The 19,130-nt window shown below is 43.1% G+C and overlaps 1 protein-coding gene across 4 annotated transcripts in view; it reads right to left on the minus strand.

Moving 5' to 3' along the window:
- Positions 1-19,130, minus strand: part of DNAAF6 (dynein axonemal assembly factor 6) — a 143,648-nt gene that overhangs the window by 116,032 nt on the left and 8,486 nt on the right. For all 4 annotated transcript variants that reach the window (XM_068248087.1, XM_068248086.1, XM_068248089.1 and 1 more), the window contains exons 3-5: positions 16,859-16,925; positions 9,005-9,104; positions 2,471-2,567 (exon numbers count right to left, since the gene is read on the minus strand). In XM_068248087.1, the coding sequence (XP_068104188.1) occupies positions 2,471-2,567; positions 9,005-9,104; positions 16,859-16,925 (264 nt within the window). The remainder of the gene's footprint in view (positions 1-2,470; positions 2,568-9,004; positions 9,105-16,858; positions 16,926-19,130) is intronic.

A 19,130-nucleotide genomic window follows, 5' to 3' on the forward strand; every position in this document is an offset into this window, starting at 1 on the left:
CGGGGTGTGTCATTTGCACTTATTGCACCTTATTGTCCTCCCGGATCTCCGACAATTTGGGTTCACATGTTAATCCCCACCTGATTTTAAATTGTATGTTTTAATTGTTTGAGGATTTATAATAAAGGATTTACTTTTTGCAACAATATTTGTGTACTGATCTGGTGCGGTTTTTTGAGGTCATAGCTGTTTGTTCTTGTTATTGCTTCTGGTTGGCCATGCTGCACATTTCAGTGTACTGTATTACATTGAGGTAGTATTGATTGTTTTTCTTTTGGATGGTGCTCTACATGTCTTGCATGATGTATTACAGCCCTCATTCAAGTCTGCAACGATCTGCTCATGGCGAGGGACAGAGGGGAATGCTCCATCCTAATCCTGTTGGATCCCTCAGCGGATTTTGATACAGTTGACGATGAAATCCTGCTTAACAGACTGCAGGAGTACGGTGGCATCAGTGGATCAGTCCTCCAGTGGTTCAGATTATTCTTGACTGACAGAACACAGAGATTATCCCTAGGACCTATAGGGCTTGATTCACAATGCGGTGCTAACCTACTTAGCATGTCTAAATTCTTTAGACGCGCTAACCAGGGTGCTAAGTAGGTTAGCACCGGATTTCTCAATCAGATCGCACGCTAACTTTGCGCGCGCAAAGTTTTACGCGCGCAAAGTTTTATGCGCGCTAAGTCCCATAGGCTTTAATGGGCACTTCGCGCGGAGCGCCCTGCGCTCTGTGCAGTACGCGCGTAAAGTTTTATGCGCATAAAGTTTTGCGCGCGTAAAGTTTATGCGCGAAAAGCTTGTTTAGACGTGCTAAGGGGGTTTTCACAGGCGTGCTAACAGTTAGCACCGCTTTGTGAATCAAGCCCATAATGTCCAAACCTGCACCTCTACAATTCGAAGTGCCACAAGGATCAATCCTATCCCCTCTGCTGTTTGCAATCTACATGTTGCCACTCGGTACACTTATCCAACGACATGGCCTGACGTACCACTGCTACGCCGATGACACCCAGCTATACCTGTCCTTCAAACCTGGTGGAACAGACCCTACTCCAAAAATAAACCCTTGCTTAGCTGAGCTACAGGCATGGATGAATGATAACTGGTTGAAACTGAATGCTGACAAAACTGAGGTCCTTTTTGTCCAAAGCCAGTGCTCGCCATCAAAACAGCTCTATCCTAAAGCAACACCAATCAGGATTGGGAATTCAGACATAAACAGCTCCAACCTTGTGCGCAGCCTTGGCGTACTAATCGATGGGGAATTGAGTTGCAGAAACCAAATTTCATCTGTAGTTAAATCTTCCTTCTTTCATCTGAAGAACATTGCAAAGATTAAACATCTGATTCCCCCAGAGGATCTTCCAACCCTAGTCCACGCCTTCATCACATCACGGCTGGACTACTGCAATGCCCTTTATGCTGGCCTCCCCAAAAAGGACCTGCGTCGCCTGCAATTAGTGCAGAATGCTGCTGCCAGATTGCTAACAAACCAGCCTCGCCACTGTCACATTACACCGATCCTTCGCAGTGAGCACTGGCTACCAGTAGAATAAAGAATACTCTTCAAGATTGGACTGCTGACATTCAAATCCCTGCACAATCTGGGCCCTGGATACATGAAGGACTTGCTGCACCACACCTCTCACAACCTCAGATCAGCAAGTTCTACAAACTTGGTCACTCCCAGAGTGCACCTCAAAAAATCTGGAGATGGAGCCTTCTGTCATGCTGCCCCTACTCTTTGGAACTCCCTGCCACACCCAGTAAAGACAGCACCATCCCTGGAGCTATTCAAATCCAGACTGAAAAGCCACCTGTTTAGCCTGGCATTTCCGAATTCTTCCTCTGTACCACGACGGTCTGAGCCATGCTCATGCGCTCTGAGTCCTACGGGAGAAAAGCGCTTTACAAATGTTATTTGTTGTTGTACTTTCGGTTTCGCCGCCGGGCCACTGCGCCTGCGCGGCTCTGGCCACGCGTATCCTTTTTGCGCTATTGCAGAGGGGAACGCGAAGAAAGAACATGCTTGGCAGGGATGCGCTGGCATCGACTTACAAGTCGAGGTATGGGATGCAGCGGCGCCAGGAGAACGGAGGCTTGGGTAGCACAGGCGCGGGACAGGACAGCTGCTGGGGGCTTGGGGAAGCCCCAGGTAAGTGAAACAATGTGTTTATTTTCACTCTACAATTCCGCTTTAAGGTGTGTTTATCTGTTTATGTGCGTGTTATCTCTTGAGTGTATCTGGTGTTTCTGACTCATGTGTTTCTGGTGGGTTCTGTGTCTGTGCACACCTATGCTAGTGTATGTGTTTGTATATGTGGTAGATGTGAGAATGCAGGTATGAGGTTTGTATACTTTGTTTATTTCAGTACACATCTGTTGAGATTGCATAGTATTATTATACCTAATACATGAGTGGTGTGCGTCTATGTGTCTATTTTTTTCTCTTTTGCTTACTTACCACCATATCCTCACAACAAGCTGTTGATGGGTCTTTTTGACTCATACCCAGAAAGATATCTTCAGAACCAACTCTTTGTTTAAAAAGTATTTCATATCTGTAAAAGCAATTGAATATACATAATAACTAAGAAAGCTTAATCCACCCAACCCCAACATTCTGTTTTACATAGATGTTGGTAGATCGCATCTTCCACTAATTCATTACATTCATATTATATATCAAAACCTACAATGCTAAACACAGTCCAAAGCTCCTCCGTCCACCCCATCTTTTGTGAGATGTTAATTTTCTTTCACTTTCATCTATTCTCTTTTGCTGTAGACAGGGCCGTTTCTAGACTTTTTGCTGCATGAGGCAAACTTGTGAGGATGTGTCCTCCCCCCCCCCCCCCCTTCCCCCTGATTTGGAATGATCACGTAGCACCCGACTATTTGCTCTGCTTCATTTAATGTTCTCAGACAGCAAGGGAGCATACGCAACAACTTGAGACATGACATGCTGCAGCTCAACACAGTAACACACTGGCTGGCTGAGAGTCTTTGACAAACAAACTGCTCACCTCCATTCCTCCTCATTCAGGACAGCAGTGCCACCTCCTTCCTTCTGCTGTGCAAGTCAAATGAAACACTGTTGCTCTCCTGCCTCCCCCCTCCTCATTCACCATCAGACTTCTCACACAGCACAACCAGCTGCTTTTTCCCAATGACCACCTCTTCAACTCGCTCGCTCTCCTCTCACTTCTCCTCCTACTCTGACTGCATGCAGTGTGTGTAAACACAGTACAAAAATATCAACAGCTCCATGAGCAAAATGTCTTAAGTAGATACGAACAAGAGATGAATCGGGGTGATAATTAAGGCATGCTTTCTATATAAATGATGTAAGAAATGCAAGAGATTTCATTATCTTTGCGGAGAAGTCACTCTGCAATATCTTAAATAGAAACCATAACCAAGAATTGAACTTAATTCAAATCAGTAGCTGATACCCCCTTTCCCATGAGAAATCTATTCCTTTTCTCAAACTGATCATCAGAGGGCTCTGTATGGCTGATTTTGTGGTGAAACCCCTCCCACAAATGATGTCAGTGTCTCACAGCACTGAGGTACTGACATCACACTGTGGGAGCCTTGTTGCATTGTGGGAAATAACAGCTGTTTACAACTGCCAAAAAAAGCAAGCAGCATCTCCTTCTAGTGATAGCACCTGCCAGCAGTAAAAATGTCTCCATGTGATAAATGTCATAATGTAAATCAGGGAGAGGAAAGATTTTACAATAAACACTAAATCATTTATACATAATTATTGTAAAAAGTAAGCACTTGTATTACATTATTTTACTGGAGTTCCTCTTTAACATTCACGCTTGCATGCACATTTCATGGAAACTGTATGTAGCTTGGAAGTGGAAGATTAGTAGAAAACAGTAGCTGGGCACATCCAGGATAAAACACTGCTTTATTCAAAAATGTTTAACCTCCTGAGCGATAATCCCGAGCTGAGCTCGGGGTATATCGCGCAGGAGGATTTCTCAGACCCTGGTGGGCCGATTTGCATAATTTTTTTTTGTTACACGCAGCTAGCACTTTGCGTGTAACTTCCGATCGCCGCCGCTCGCCGTACCGCGCAGCCTGGCCAATCAGGCCAGGCAGCGCTGAGGGGTGGATCGGGACTCCCTCTGACGTCACGACGTCCAAGACGTCGGTGACGTCATCCCGCCCCGTCGCCATGGCGACCGGGGAAGCCCAGCAGGAAATCCCGTTCTGAACGGGATTTCCTGCTTACTCTGATCGCCGAAGGCGATCGGAGTGGGCGGGGGGATGCCGCTGCGCTGCGGCTATCATGTAGCGAGCCCTGGGCTCGCTACATGATTTAAAAAACAAAAAATTTAAAAAAAATAGTGCTGCGCCATCTCCTGGGCGATATAATTGTATCGCCCAGAGGGTTAAAAGGCAAAGTCCATGATGAAGTGCCCAATTTGAGGGTGAGAAACAGCTGTCGACTTGTATGTGCTTGTTCCCTCTCTCTCCATTATGCCTAATGGACTTTGCCTTTTAAACATTTTTTAATAAAGCGGTGTTTTATCCTGGATGTGCCCAGCTACTGTTTTCTACTAATCTGTCTGGATGGACTTTATTGGCTTTGAGCACTCCGGTGAGTTTTTATAGTAAATCCTGTGCACATCCTTCTATTGCGTAGCTTGGAAGTAGGTCAGTAAGGATCACTTCATGCTGAATCTGACTGGCCCATTTCCAAGCTGTATACAATGTGAATGAAATTTGCATGTAAGCTGTAATAATTGATTAATTAATAATTAATGCTAACTTTCAGCATGAAAGCTCAGTCATGAGAGTTTTCTTTAGGAGAAATAAGTGTAACCTCAACAGGGATGAGCGAGAACGCCTCTGACTGACTCAAGAGTATTTTCCCTGAACTTCGAGTGGCACCGCTAATTTTCATCAAAGCACTTTTGCGAAATGTAATGTAAATGTTATGCAGCTTGAAAATTAGACCAATAAGATGGATAGGAAGTTATTCTGATTCGTCCAATTCGATCACCTGTACTACTGTTATAAGTATTACTAACGTTAAAAATAATACATAAAAATGGTATGGTCCTTCCCCCCGCCTCCTTAACCCCTATCACACATGCATGCTCGTATAGCTAGATTTTCAATAAATTTCATGGAGAAATATATAAAAAAAATCTGTGTGCAGTGTATGGGGGATTTGAGATCAGAGAGGGATTGAGCTGTTTGCCACATTGGGTGGCAATCTAAGCATGTCTGGCCACCTTCATTCGTGGTCAGTAATTGGGAGAGTATTGTGGGCAGATGATCAACCGGTCAGTCAGGAAAGTAGCATTTTTTTAAAGAGATGGCCACCTCCAGGGCATCTTACTTCAGGATTTTCTGAATACATATATTAATGTTAGTAATGTAACATGTTTATCGGGTTCCAATGCTTTCACACTCTTAGTTACTGCATACTTTTTGACATATTTTATTTTATTATCTGAATTTGATGGAATCCCATTTCTAGAGTTGCTGATGTGAAGCAGGTTTCATGGAGAAGCATGTGATAAATTTAGGCATAAGGCTACGTTCACAGTGACACATTGAAGTCCATTGCCTGTAAAAAAAACAGGATCACACCACAACAGCGTAGTGTTCACAGTGACACGTTTCAGTCCATATCCTGTCGGACTGCACCACAACAAAGAGGAAATGTCGCATTGTGCATTATACATGTGGTGCAACACATACAGTGAAGCATACAGCGCATAGGCCTCAATTCACTAACCATAACTCCTGTCTTTAATAACTCTTCTGAGCTGTTTTACAGTTATCACCATGGTAATATAATTGTGATAACTGTAAAACAGCTCAGAAGAGTTATTAAAGACAGGAGTTAAGGTTAGTGAATTGAGGCCAAAGTGTAAACATTTCGCTACAATTGCCTTAACAGTGCAATTGTATTGTCTGATGCAACACACCACAACAAGTCACTATGAACATAGACTAAGCTTTGTAAAGCTTTAATTTGTTGGTCTTAGTCACACAAAATGGGAACTTACAAATATATATCACCAGACTAAATTGGTCATATATTTGACTATCAGTTCTGCTATGCACAGGAAGCTTGTCAACACATTTTGCAAATCAAGCATACCGTACTTTCTTTTACAGCCAGGACATTGGCTTGTATGGGATTTTTTCAGATTTCTCTCTATTTTAAGTGTTCACCCATATTTTACGAGAAACAGAGCTCTGCATACATTTTCATCCTGAGACATGGAATTCTGAAGATTCACCTAGGTTACACCTAGTATTAACTGGCTATTTAGCAATTTAGGAAACAATTTAGTATTTAGGAAACATTTGCCTACTGTATAATAAGGGTGCCCATGCATTACTGGATATTGTGGGCCGATATAGAGCTTTGGAAGAGAATTGGTGCTTCATCTTGGCCGTCCGATTGATCTTTCAATCGATTTCTGTCCAAAATCTGTTGAATGGATCGAACAGGAATAGTGGATAGGAATAATAGGAATCTCAGTCGCGAGGGCTCAATCAGGGTTGCAGCGGTAACAGCTTTCAATATCGTGATGCTTGACAGACCCCCGGCCGGTGCTCCCCCAAGTGTATAAGTGTCCGCAATGTGCTGGTGTGCAGTGTTAAACACTCACCTATCCGCCAGCGTGACTTCTGGACTCCTACAGTGTCACCGTGAGTGCCTGTTCCACGTGGCACTACCACATGTTGTGACATCACTACATGTGCAGAGTCACACACGGTACAGGAACTAGCAGAGATGCTTTAACATTGAGCACAGGCACAAGGGAGAGCACTTATATACATGGGGGTGGACCGGCAGCGCTAGGATCATTTCCAATAGATTTCAAGAGAACCTGAGGCGGCATGAAAATTAAAAAAAAATGTACTACCTGTTCCACGCCGCCTCCCAGATGCATCAGCACTGCTCCACGTCGCTCTCCGTGGCCCAGTTCATCTTTCGCAGTTGGTGTAACGTCTAATCACTGGCAGAGGAAATCCAAGATGGCAAATACTTCCTGGGACATGGATATGTTTGCTAATTGGAGGATACCAGTGGAGTCGAGGAACGAGGTGACGTAGGTGGGGGAGCAGGGTAATGGAGGCAGGGGAGCAGGGCAATGGAGGCGGGGGAGCGAGCTGACAGAGGCGATTGATGGTTGGAAGGGGGAAAAGGAGGCTAGCGACAATCAGATTGTCGCTACCTTTCAGTGGGGACAGCAGAACGCAGGGGGGACTTGCAGCAGCACCAGAAGGACACAGAGGCATGTCATTGGGCAGAGAACATGTCTCTGTATTCTATAACCTATATGACTATCTACCTCAGGTACTCTGTCAAGCTGAAACCTATTGGAAATCACTGTGCAGGGTGTGATCAGGCAATACATTCCTCTCTGATCAGAGAGGGATATAACTAATGGTCGATCTGGCCATACATGGAGTAATGTATGGCCAGCCTAAGATTCTCTGGACTTTTGAGGCTATATTCTCCACTTTATAAACTTTGACAGATGCTTCCAGTGCATAGCAGTCAATTAAGGCCAAGCATGTCTGCCCTTCCACCAGATATGAATGTTGTGTTCTCTATAAGCAGTTATTTAGAACAAAGAAAAATAATAAAGCATATCTTGGGAAATTATAATTCAAATACTTTCTCACAGATTGGCTAAGGTCACAAGAGTTTTCATATGTAAAGTAATTGGCACTCCCTTCTAAATGGCTTTAGTACAGAAATCACTGTTTTATAGTTCTTGGAATTAAAGGTGCGGGATCATCAAGTTATGGTAAACTGAATATCATTTCATCATTATCGTAAAAATACGCTTTACTATTAAGTCAATCATTGTTGACCTCCCACTGAAAATGTTAGGTATTGGTTGTAAAGCTGAGCTTCTGATTGTAGCATAATTTGACCCTTGTCTACAAGTAAGGAGTGTCACATACATGACAGAACACTTGATCTGCATATTTGATCCAGATGAGTAATTCACAAACCGGTATAGCTAAATCTGCATCCAGCTAACTGCATCCATAAGACTTGCATTTTTAAAGTGGTGGTCAGCAAAGGCTTCTTCCATATTTCTTTCATGGGAGGTATAATTTAAAGGGGCACTTCGGCTTCTTTCAGACTGTGTCTATTAAGGTTTATCACACTGGACAATACAATCACGTCGTTACACGATGCAAGTATATTTCGATGGTACGTTCACATCAGCGCAGCACTAGTGCGGGAAGGGGGGGCATTTTCTAGCGGAATAGCACACAAAATGCTGTTTAATTACAGAGTAACATAACCTTTTAGTGGCAGAGAACTTATTCAATGTATTGTATGCTTCACCGCATTTATCGCCCTTCTAACGTTGCGGCACTGTTGCGTTGCGATCCTATTGCAAAGTCTATAGTGTGAAAGTCACCTGAAGCAAAAACCTGTAAAGTTGAAAATACATTTGTGCACATACGGTACATACATTTGTCCCAGAGTAAATGTACTGCAGTTGTTTTTTACTTTCAATGTAGCTGACACTTCCAATGTAGCTGTTACATCCTAGGTATTATAAGCAGATTGAATCTGAACCTCGTACCAAGAGGGTTTTTTTTTTATTTATTGTCTCATAGGGAATTCACAAGGTTTTCTTTATGGCTTTAAATGCACTACCCTGCAAGGATTTAAACAAAGATACCAGTTGCCCTCCACGCTTACTTGCCACTATTTTGGCAGTTAGACTGTTCCACTGCCAACCAGGGAGTGTTTTTGAGAATAAAAGAAACGTTAATAAAACACACAAGGAAGTGTACTAGTCGGTTAGAGCCACCAGATTTTAATACCTACAGTAAGCAACAGCTACATGGGAAGTAAAAAAATGCTGTATTTACTCTACAAAAAATGCATGCATGTATACATATGTATTTTACATTTTTAGTTTTTCACCGTAGTGTCCCTTTAAGTATTAGTATTCGCTTAGATAGTTTAACTTACTCAGGTCGTTCTCTTGGATCCAAAGAATCATCATATTCTGAACCTTCTGGGACTTCTGTTGAGTTCCATATTTGCTTCTTATCTTTAGGTATCTGGGTTGCTGAAGTATAAGATAGAATTATTATTCAAGCTGTCAGTCTAAACCAGTTCTCAGGAGCAGCTAGTCTTTGAATTTGGATTTAAGAGTCAGGTTCTCCTCAAAGATTGATGCTAAAATGTTAGCTTGTCTTCTGTATGTCTATGTCTTCTGTAATGTGGCATTGAAATATGCACTAAAGCAGCATTGTTTACTCCTGTCTCTTGTAATGTGCCATCATCCATCAGTGAGACAGGAGTAATAGTACACAAATCCAATTTTGATTAGCAAATGACTAGCCAATTTTACCGCCTCAGTGTAGGTTGAGGTGTACATTTAAAAAGGCAGCCACAGTAATTTGGGCACTCCTAGAAGAATATTGGTAAAATATTAGTCATTTTTACCGACATTTTGTCACCTAGCCTGACCCTATTCTCATTTGAACCCCCTCTATAATGATGCCTAACCCTAACCTACTCTTTAGGCCTAACTAATACTCATATAGAGTGTAATGAAATGTCCCGGGGCAGCGGGGGAGTTGTGATAAAGTTAAAGAGAACCCGAGGTGGGTTTTAAAAAATCCTAATTGCACACAGAGGCTGGGTCTGCATATAATGCCCCGCCTCTTTTACTATATTGTTCTCCCACAGATCCCCCCTGCGTTCTGCTATCCCCCATAAATCAAACTGCCGTGCTAGTGACACGCAGCGTGTCGACAGCAGGCTGTTTATATGGCCACTGTCACTCTCTGCTGCTCCCCCTCTTCCTGCATATTGCCGGTCCCCACCTGCGTCCCATCCCTCCAATCAGTGGGAAGGGACACAGGCAGGGAGCGGCGATATGGAGGAGGCGGGGGAGCAGCAGAGAGTGACACCAGTGGCCATGTAAACAGCGCAGGTGGGGGGGTCTGGGGGAGAAAATATAGTAACAGAGGCTGGGTATTATATGCAGACCCAGCCTCTGTGTGCAATTATGATTTTTAAAACCCACCTCGGGTTCTCTTTGAGAGAACACAAAAGTAAAAATAAAAATGCATACCAATGTCTAATACTGTAGTCTAAGAGTGGAGCAACAGTTAATGAATAGAAAAATTAAAAAAAAAAAATTTGAGGTCAGAAAAAAGGATGTGATGGGCTGACAGAACCAGATCGGAAAAAAAGAATAGTTATATATGACATCTTGTGGCCAAAATTGTGAAAACATGTTCAAAACATAACTACAGTGGCTTGCAAAAGTATTCGGCCCCCTTGAAGTTTTCCACATTTTGTCACATTACTGCCACAAACATGAATCAATTTGATTGGAATTCCATGAGAAAGACCAATACAAAGTAGTGTACACGTGAGAAGTGGAACGAAAATCATACGATTCCAAACATTTTTTACGAATAAATAACTGCAAAGTGGGGTGTGCTTAATTATTCAGCCCCCTGAGTCAATACTTTGTAGAACCACCTTTTGCTGCAATTACAGCAGCCAGTCTTTTAGGGTATGTCTCCACCAGCTTTGCACATCTAGAGACTGAAATCCTTGCCCATTCTTCTTTGCAAAACAGCTCCAGCTCAGTCAGATTAGATGGATAGTGTTTGTTAACATCAGTTTTCAGATCTTGCCACAGATTCTCGATTGGATTTAGATCTGGACTTTGATGGGGTTATTCTAACACATGGATATGTTTTGTTTTAAACCAATCCATTGTTGCCCTGGCTTTATGCTTAGGGTCGTTGTCCTGCTGGAAGGTGAACCTCCGCCCCAGTCTAAAGTCTTTTGCAGACTCCAAGAGGTTTTCTTCCAAGATTGCCCTGTGTTTGGCTCCATCCATCTTCCTATCAACTCTGACCAGCTTCCCTGTCCCTGCTGTAGAGAAGCAATCCCAGAGCATGATGCTGCCACCACCATATTTGACAGTTGGGATGGTGTGTTCAGAGTGATGTGCAGTGTTAGTTTTCCACCACACATAGCGTTTTGCATTTTGGCCAAAAAGTTCCATTTTGGTCTCATCCGACCAGAGCACCTTCTTCCACATGTTTGCTGTGTCCCCCACACAGCTTGTGGCAAACTGCAAACGGGACTTCTTATGCTTTTCTGTTAACAATGGCTTTCTTCTTGTCACTCTTTCATAAGAGCCAACTTTGTGAAGTGCACGACTAATAGTTGTCCTATGGACAGATTCCCCCACCTGAGCTGTAGATCTCTGCAGGTCGTCTAGAGTCACCATTGGCCTCTTGACTGCATTTCTGATTAGCACTCTCCTTGTTCGGCCTGTGAGTTTAGGTGGACGGTCTTGTCTTGGTAGGTTTACAGTTGTGCCGTACTCCTTCCATTTCTGAATGATCACTTGAACAGTGCCCCGTGGGATGTTCAAGGCTTTGGAAATCTTTTTCTAGCCTAAGCCTGCTTTAAAATTCTCAATAACTTTATCCCTGATCTGTCTGGTGTGTTCTTTGGACTTCATGGTGTTGTTGCTCCCAAGATTCTCTTAGACAACCTCTGAGGCTGTCACAGCGCAGCTGTATTTGTACTGACATTAGATTACACACAAGTGCACGCTATATTCAGTAATTAGCACTCATTGGGCAATGTCTATGGGCAACTGACTGCACTCAGACCAAAGGGGGCTGAATAATTACGCACACCCCACTTTGCAGTTATTGATTTGTAAAAAATGTTTGTAATCATGTATGATTTTTGTTCCACTTCTCACATGTACACCACTTTGTATTGGTCTTTCATGTGAAATGCCAATAAAATTGATTCATGTTTGTGGCAGTAATGTGACAAAATGTGGAAAATTTCAAGGGGGCTGAATACTTTTGCAAGCCACTGTATAAGTAAAAAGGTATTCAAAATCAATAGAGTGTCAGATACAAGTTATACAGTGCTGCCCATAATTATTCATACCCCTGGCAAATTTTGGCTTAAAGAGAACCCGAGGTGGGGTTCTGAGAATGTAATCCCTATACAGAGACTGGGTCTGCCTATAGAGCCCAGCCTCTGTTGCTAGTCAGATTCCCCCTAAGCCCCCCCCCCCCCCCTTGCGCTCTGCGAGACCCCATTAATCACAGCCGCGCTGTCGACACGCAGCGTGTCACAGCGGGCTGTGTTTACCTCTCTAATGCCAGTCTCGCCGCTCCCCCGCCTCCTGCATCGCTCCGGTCCCCTCCCATGTCTCTTCCCTCGCCGCTGATTGGATGGAAGGGACGCGGGCAGGGACCGGAGCGATGCAGGAGGCAGGGGAGAGCAGAGACTGACATTAGAGAGGTAAACATAGCCCGCCCAGCACGGCTGTGATTAATGGGGTCTTGCTGAGCGCAGGGGGGGGGGGGCTTAGGGGGAATCTGACTAGCAACAGAGGCTGGGCTCTATAGGCAGACGCAGCCTCTGTATGGGGATTTCGTTGTTAGAACCCCGCCTCGGGTTATCTTTAACGTTACTTTTTTTCAACCAGCCAAGTCATTTTTTGATGGGAAATGATACAGGTGTCTTCCAAAAGTTAATAAGATGATGTACAAGAGGCATTCTTGTGGGAAAAATACATTTATTAGCTTTTATTTACATTTGAGCAAAAAGTGTTCAGTCCAAAATTATTCATACCCTTCTCAATACTAAATAGAGAAGCATTTATTGGCTATTACAGCAATAAAACGGTTCCTATAATTGCAGACCAGCTTTTTGCATGTCTCCACAGGTATTTTTGCCCATTCATCATTAGCAATGATTTTATGACAACTGCCTCGCCGCTTTGGGACAGGTCGTTACACACTATATGAGTATGTCACTGTGTACACGCAACATGTGATGTATGCGCGATGCGGGAACGTCAGGGGTGTGGTCACGCCGACCTGATAGTACGCACGGCAATCATCGGCTGCATTTTTTACCAGTGGCTGGGGGTATTTAAGGGATCCCCATAAAAGTTCTACTCCATCTCCGAGGAAGTAGCTAGTACTGCTGGAACGTGTGAGAAACACACAGCAGTAGGACTGAAGGGTTTCTGCACTCTGTCATCTGCTTGGTAAGCTACAGGTCTTTTTCAGCAATATAAGTGGTGTTCTATCACAATCTTTCTGGGACACAAGTCAGAGTTTTTCTTTATTTGCTTTATCTCACATACAGTAAAGTAAAGCAGTCACATCCTCACTAAATACAAGAGAACCAGTTCCATTAGCAGATATACATGCCCACGCCATGACACTACCACCACCATGCTTCACTGATGAGGTGGTATGCTTAGGATCATGAGCAGTTCCTTTCCTTCTCCATACTTTTCACTTCTCATCACTCTGGTACAAGTTGTCCAGAGGCTGTTGTTCCAGAACTGTGAAGGCTCTTTAAATGTCGCTTGGCAAACTCTAATCTGTTAAATTTGACAAATGCAGCAGGATGAATTTGGAAGTGTTTTGGGCAATATTATCTGCTCATATTCAGCCAAATACTTTAGAACTCATTGGACAGCGCTTCACAGTGCAGATGGACATTGGCCCAAAGCAAACTGCAACCAAAAGAGTTTTTGAAGGGAAAGAAGTGGAATGTTATGCAATGGCCAAGTCAATCACCTGACCTGAATCCGATTGAGCATGCATTTCACTTGCTGCAGATAAAACTGAAGCGAAAATGTCCCAAGAACAAGCAGGAACTGAAGACAGTTGCAGTAGAGGAGTGGCAGAGCCTCACCAGGGATGAAACTCAGCGTCTGGTGATGTCTATGCGTTCCAGACTTCAGGCTGTATTTGACTGCAAAGGATTTGCAGCCAAGTATTAAAATGTGAAAGTTTGATTTATGATTATTATTCTGTCCCATTATTTTTGGTCCCTTAAAAAGTGGGAGGCACATGTGCAAACTGTTGTAATTCCTATACCGTTCACCTGATTTGGATGTCAATACCTTCAAATTAAAGACAGTCTGTACTTAAAGCACATCGTGTTCATTTAAAATCCATTGTGGTTGTATATAGACCCAAAAATGTTAGAATTGTGTCAGTAGCCCAATATATGGACCTGACTGTATGTTTATTTGATTATTGATTGGTCACATGCCATTTATTAGTTTGATCATCCCATTCTGGGACCATTGTTATATGGAGTATCTGTATCATATATACCCTGTATTCTTCTACTGCAGTTTTTAGATTGTTTTTATTCAGGGATAATTCCCGAATACACTTTGTTATACTGGACAGTTAATTCTGTATTTACCTATTGACTAGATGGAGGTCTGCTGCTGATCCTGGTCTGCTGGACAAGAAGTTAAGAGGAAATCTCTGCAACAAAGGCAATGTATTTGAGAGATTTTTTCAGCTACAGAGAAAGGATCTAAAGAGAAGGAGTCTAATGCTAGGTACACACCATACCATTTTCTGTTAGATTTTCTCTTAGATTTACCTGCCAGATAGTTTTTTCTCCATGTTTTAGGCAAATCTAACAGAATAATCTAACATAAAATTGTATGGTGTGTACCTAGCATAATGCTAGGTACACACCATACAATTTTCTGGCAGATTTACCTGCCAGATTGATTATTTCCAACATGTCTGATCTATATTTTGATTTCTCAATCGATTTTCATAGAACTGAACAAAAATCGATTGGAAAATTGATCAGAAAAACTATTTAAAAAAAAAATCGGAAAATCGAAAAATCGATCAAAATTCACATCAGACATGTTGGAAATAATCGTTCTGGCATGTAAATCTGCCAGAAAATTGTATGGTGTGTACCTAGCATTACTTTATTCCTGTACTTGGATGCTTACACCCATCATTTAGAATGAACTCTTCCTGCCTGTAATCTCTGTTTACTTTAGAACTGCGTGAAGCAGAGAGAGGCACAGGAGCGGGGCTGCAGCTGATGAGTTATCTACACACTATCTTGCTAAATATCTGCTTTCTGCCATTCTGCAGAAATTGAATGCGGACTAACAGAATGGAGATTATACTGTTACCACTGGCCACATGAGATGCAAAAGTGTAGTGTGGTGGGAACAAAGCCTTATAGCTAGCAAGGACTGTTTCTGTATGCTGGATGTGCTGGACACAGTCTTCCATAGTAATGCCCACAGTGAAAACTGTAAATGTCATATTTTCTTCACATAAAAAAAATGAAAAGATGAAAAAATGCCTTTCTATTGCTATTTGCTAGTAATAACTGGAAATGTATGTACCATCTAGAACTTTATTGCACTTTAATAGTTGTCCTTTAATAATTGAGATGGAAGTACCATCTATCATTTCTACAGGTGGTAGAACTCACAGTAGCCACACACAGATTAACAAATGAAAGGATCGCTGGAAATCAACAAAATAAAGGTGGCTAGTTTGTTTTTATTTTTTTTATATACAAAACTCTGTAGCAGTTTCACTAAGGGCTCATTCACACTACAGAGCGCATACACAAACGTGATTTCGTGTATACGTTGCCATCATGCGGCCAACGCACAGAATACACGTTGTGGTGCGCTAGGAGCGGAGCGCAGACGTTGGCAGCCAACTAATCAGGAGAATGTGTGCGTTGTGCGATTAGATGTTCCCAGAAGCGTTACATCGTATTACATCGTAACACATACCTGTAATGTAAATGGTGACATGAAAGTCTATGGACTTTCATGTTGCCATGTAGTTCATACACTACGTGTGTTGCGTCAAAACTGACAACGCAGCACATAGTGTGAATGAGCCCTAATACTATTATCATATAGGCTGTGTGTTCGTATGATGTAGAAGGGTTAGCTGTAATTCAGTTTTATGCAGGGGCATTTTTAAGCATAGGGATTAGAGGCCACTGCCTGCGGAGTCATTGGTCCTGGGGGTCTTATGCCCCTGATTAAGCCCTGCCCCTGAGCTACGCCATGCCTCTCTAACTAAGCCACGCCCCACGGGTGTTTGTACCTCCTTCTCTCTCTCACTTTGTGCCTTTTTCTGTCTTCTTGTGCCACCTTCAGTCCCCCTGTGCCACCTCTGCCCCCCCCCCCGCCCGGTGTCCCTCTGTGCCTTGTTCTATCACCCTTTGTGCTTCCTTATGTCTCCTTGTGCCACCTTCAGTCCTCTGCCCCCCTGTGTATCCAAAGATGGATTAAAGTGAAATGGAGCCCTAAACAAGCAACGATTTTGGGCCCGCGCTTGATGTCCATCTAGCTTTTTTGACAAGATTTGTTGGCGGTTAGCATAAACCAGGCCCCTAGACTCTCTCCAGGCCCTAGGCAACTGCCTACGTTGCCTTGTGGATGATCCGGCTCTGTGTGCCTCCCTCTGTCTCCCTTTGTGCCTCCCTCTGTCTACCTTCCCTCTGGAGTCCAGTGCTGTGCCTGTGCCACCATCCTGTCTGTTTTCTGCTCCCTCTAGTGCTGGCTCTCCTCATGTAGCGTGTAATCACGCTACATGCGGTAGGAGATGCTGGGCACTAGGGCAAGTGGTGAGCAGACAGGTGGAAGCACAGCACTGGACTCCAGCGGAGAGGGCACAGCTTCTGCACCACTAAACTCTGAATTTGTACACTAAGCTTAGGTAGTGCAGGAAGGGGGAAAGGAATGGCGGGCTGTTTGTATCTCAGGGACTCCCGGTATTATGCATCCACCCTATATGGCACATGGTTTATATTCTCTAGCTTGTGGTGGGTTTTTTTTCGGGGGGGAGGGGGGGGGGGGGCAATGACGAAAACACTTCTTCTCTGGAGTGACAAAAAAGCTAGAAACACCCCTGGTTTTATGAATACACAGACTTAAGTTCATAAAAGTAATGCATAACCGTAACCGTGCATAATGTGATACCTTCCAAATGTACTCACAAGTACTATCATTCTGCTGCAGTTTTTTTACTGGTCCAATTTCCCCAGGTCCAAGAAATGCAGAACACTGAAAGCATCAAATGAAAAATCACAATGTAAAATACAAGTATTAAAACTTTCCATATTATCAGAGTGGAACATGTAAAACATCTCCAATCTCCTCTGTCCAACTACTCTGGATACTTGAAGCATTCAGCTCGGTACTTAAAGTGTTTAGGAACATAAAGTAGTGAAAAACAACCATTTTCTATTTAAAAACAGAAGCAGAGCTGCTCCCTTACAGAAGTCATTGGGCTGATTTATCAACTCACATACAAAGCAAACACAAGTACCTTCCCTTTAAAGTGAGTACAATAAACAAAAACAGGACATAGTAGACACCAACTAATCATAGCATTGTTGCCACCACTTCCTATTTAGTCACATGTATACAAACGGTAGAATTCATTCTACTTGAGGATTATTGGAAATAATATCTTCAGGTAAGTAACTCCCAGCAATCCTCCAGGTCAAATACACAGAAATGATAAACAAGAGAACTCAATTTTTACACCAGCGCTCTGACAATCCTTTACAGTGTATATAAAATTGTTGTGCTTTCTCAGCAAAAAAAGAGAAGAAATGACTCATTGATGAGCCAGAATTGACTAAACTAGTGGGGCCGACACCGGAAGTGGCAAGGTGCTTGGAAGTGCAATTAATCACAGCAAATGACGCCGAGCTGAGTGTGCGGCAGCCAGCACACCGGTCTGCGGTTGGGATTTTGAGGAGCCCTCCAGTGGCCACCATAGCTTGTTTTTCACGTGGACTGTGTAAGTGCAATACATTTTAAAAACTTTTAAAGTCATACAGTGTTTACTATATCGCTGTAAGGCCTTTTTATTCTGAGGTAATCTAATTGGAGTGCTGTCTGGGGATAAACAAGTGGGTAATCTACAGTGGATGAGAGCAACCACCACATTCCCAAGGCGTTACTAGACCTGAATGGGGTCTAAACAAAGGGCGAGTCACATTTGATTGGGTGAGGTGGTGGCTTTTCTACTGCGCATACGCGAGAGGTCCGAGCATGCTCAGAAGACACAGACTGGACCCGACTGAGCCTATTACCGGGGCTGATCACGTCTGAACGGCAGACCGCGGGAGGACGGCGAGGGACTCAACACGTGTTTATGGAGCCGGAGGAAGCCCCGGGTAAGTATCAAATCTTTAGATAACGAGGTCTCTGGGACACTTTAAATCCAACATAAAAAGGTTTAAGTTTTTTGCTCATTAGCTGAATTGTTTAAAGTAAATGTGAAGTGAGTTATTAAAAAAAAAGGCAGCACAGTACTTACCTACCGTATGGACAGGGAAAGGCTCTGGATCCTATAAATCCTTCCCTGTCCTCTCTTGCAACTCTCGTTCTAGCATGAGGAGTACAGTGCTGCCCATCTTCGGAAGCATTTGGGGACTTGAGTGCTTCCGAAGCCTCCCGAGGCAGCAAATGTAAACAGAGGTGACAGGGCTGGAACAATGGGAACAAGAGAGAACAGGAAAGGTTCTATAGGATCCAGAGCCTTCCCTGTCCATAGGTAAGTATCTGTCTTGTTTTTTCATAACTCACTTCATGTTTACTTTAAAAAGGAGCTGTTAGCCATACTATCTCAGAAAATACATATATTAGCACATAAATATTTGGTCTACTTACATAACATATGTATTGCACTGTCCACATTTTTAATTCAGTGAGTTTTATATAGTAAATAAAGAGAATTCTGTTTGTCCGTTTCGATTTCGGAATCTGTGTCTGAAGCCAATCCTGATGTCATTTCCTTCCTTACTCTGTTTCCTCTCCTTTGCCTGATTGTGTATGCATTACCCGCCCTCCTCCCAGTCTTCAGACACTCCCATACAGCTCTGCAATAAGAAGTGCATTGTCACAAATCATTGTGTGACTTTTCAGACCTGGGCCCATATGCAATTCACTTTTTCTCCTGAGTTTTCTCCTAGGAGATAATTTTTCATCTTCATTTAAATTAACTTTTTAGCACTGTGCAATGGAAAAAGTACCAAAAAGTAGGCTAAAAAGTACTATCAAAATTATTTTGTGTATTTGATTGCTTGCTGGTGGAGTAAAAGACATTTTATTTACAAGTTGTGAAAATATCACCTAGGAGCAAACTCAGGTGAAAGAGTGAATTGCATGTGGCCCCTGGTTTATTGTATGGATCGGATTACGGCTGAGTCACTTTCTCAGCTTCTCAGCACAAGAAATATTGGCCAATCAGAGAAG

Source organism: Hyperolius riggenbachi, chromosome 8 (assembly GCF_040937935.1).
Source record: "Hyperolius riggenbachi isolate aHypRig1 chromosome 8, aHypRig1.pri, whole genome shotgun sequence".
Lineage (NCBI taxonomy): Eukaryota > Metazoa > Chordata > Amphibia > Anura > Hyperoliidae > Hyperolius > Hyperolius riggenbachi.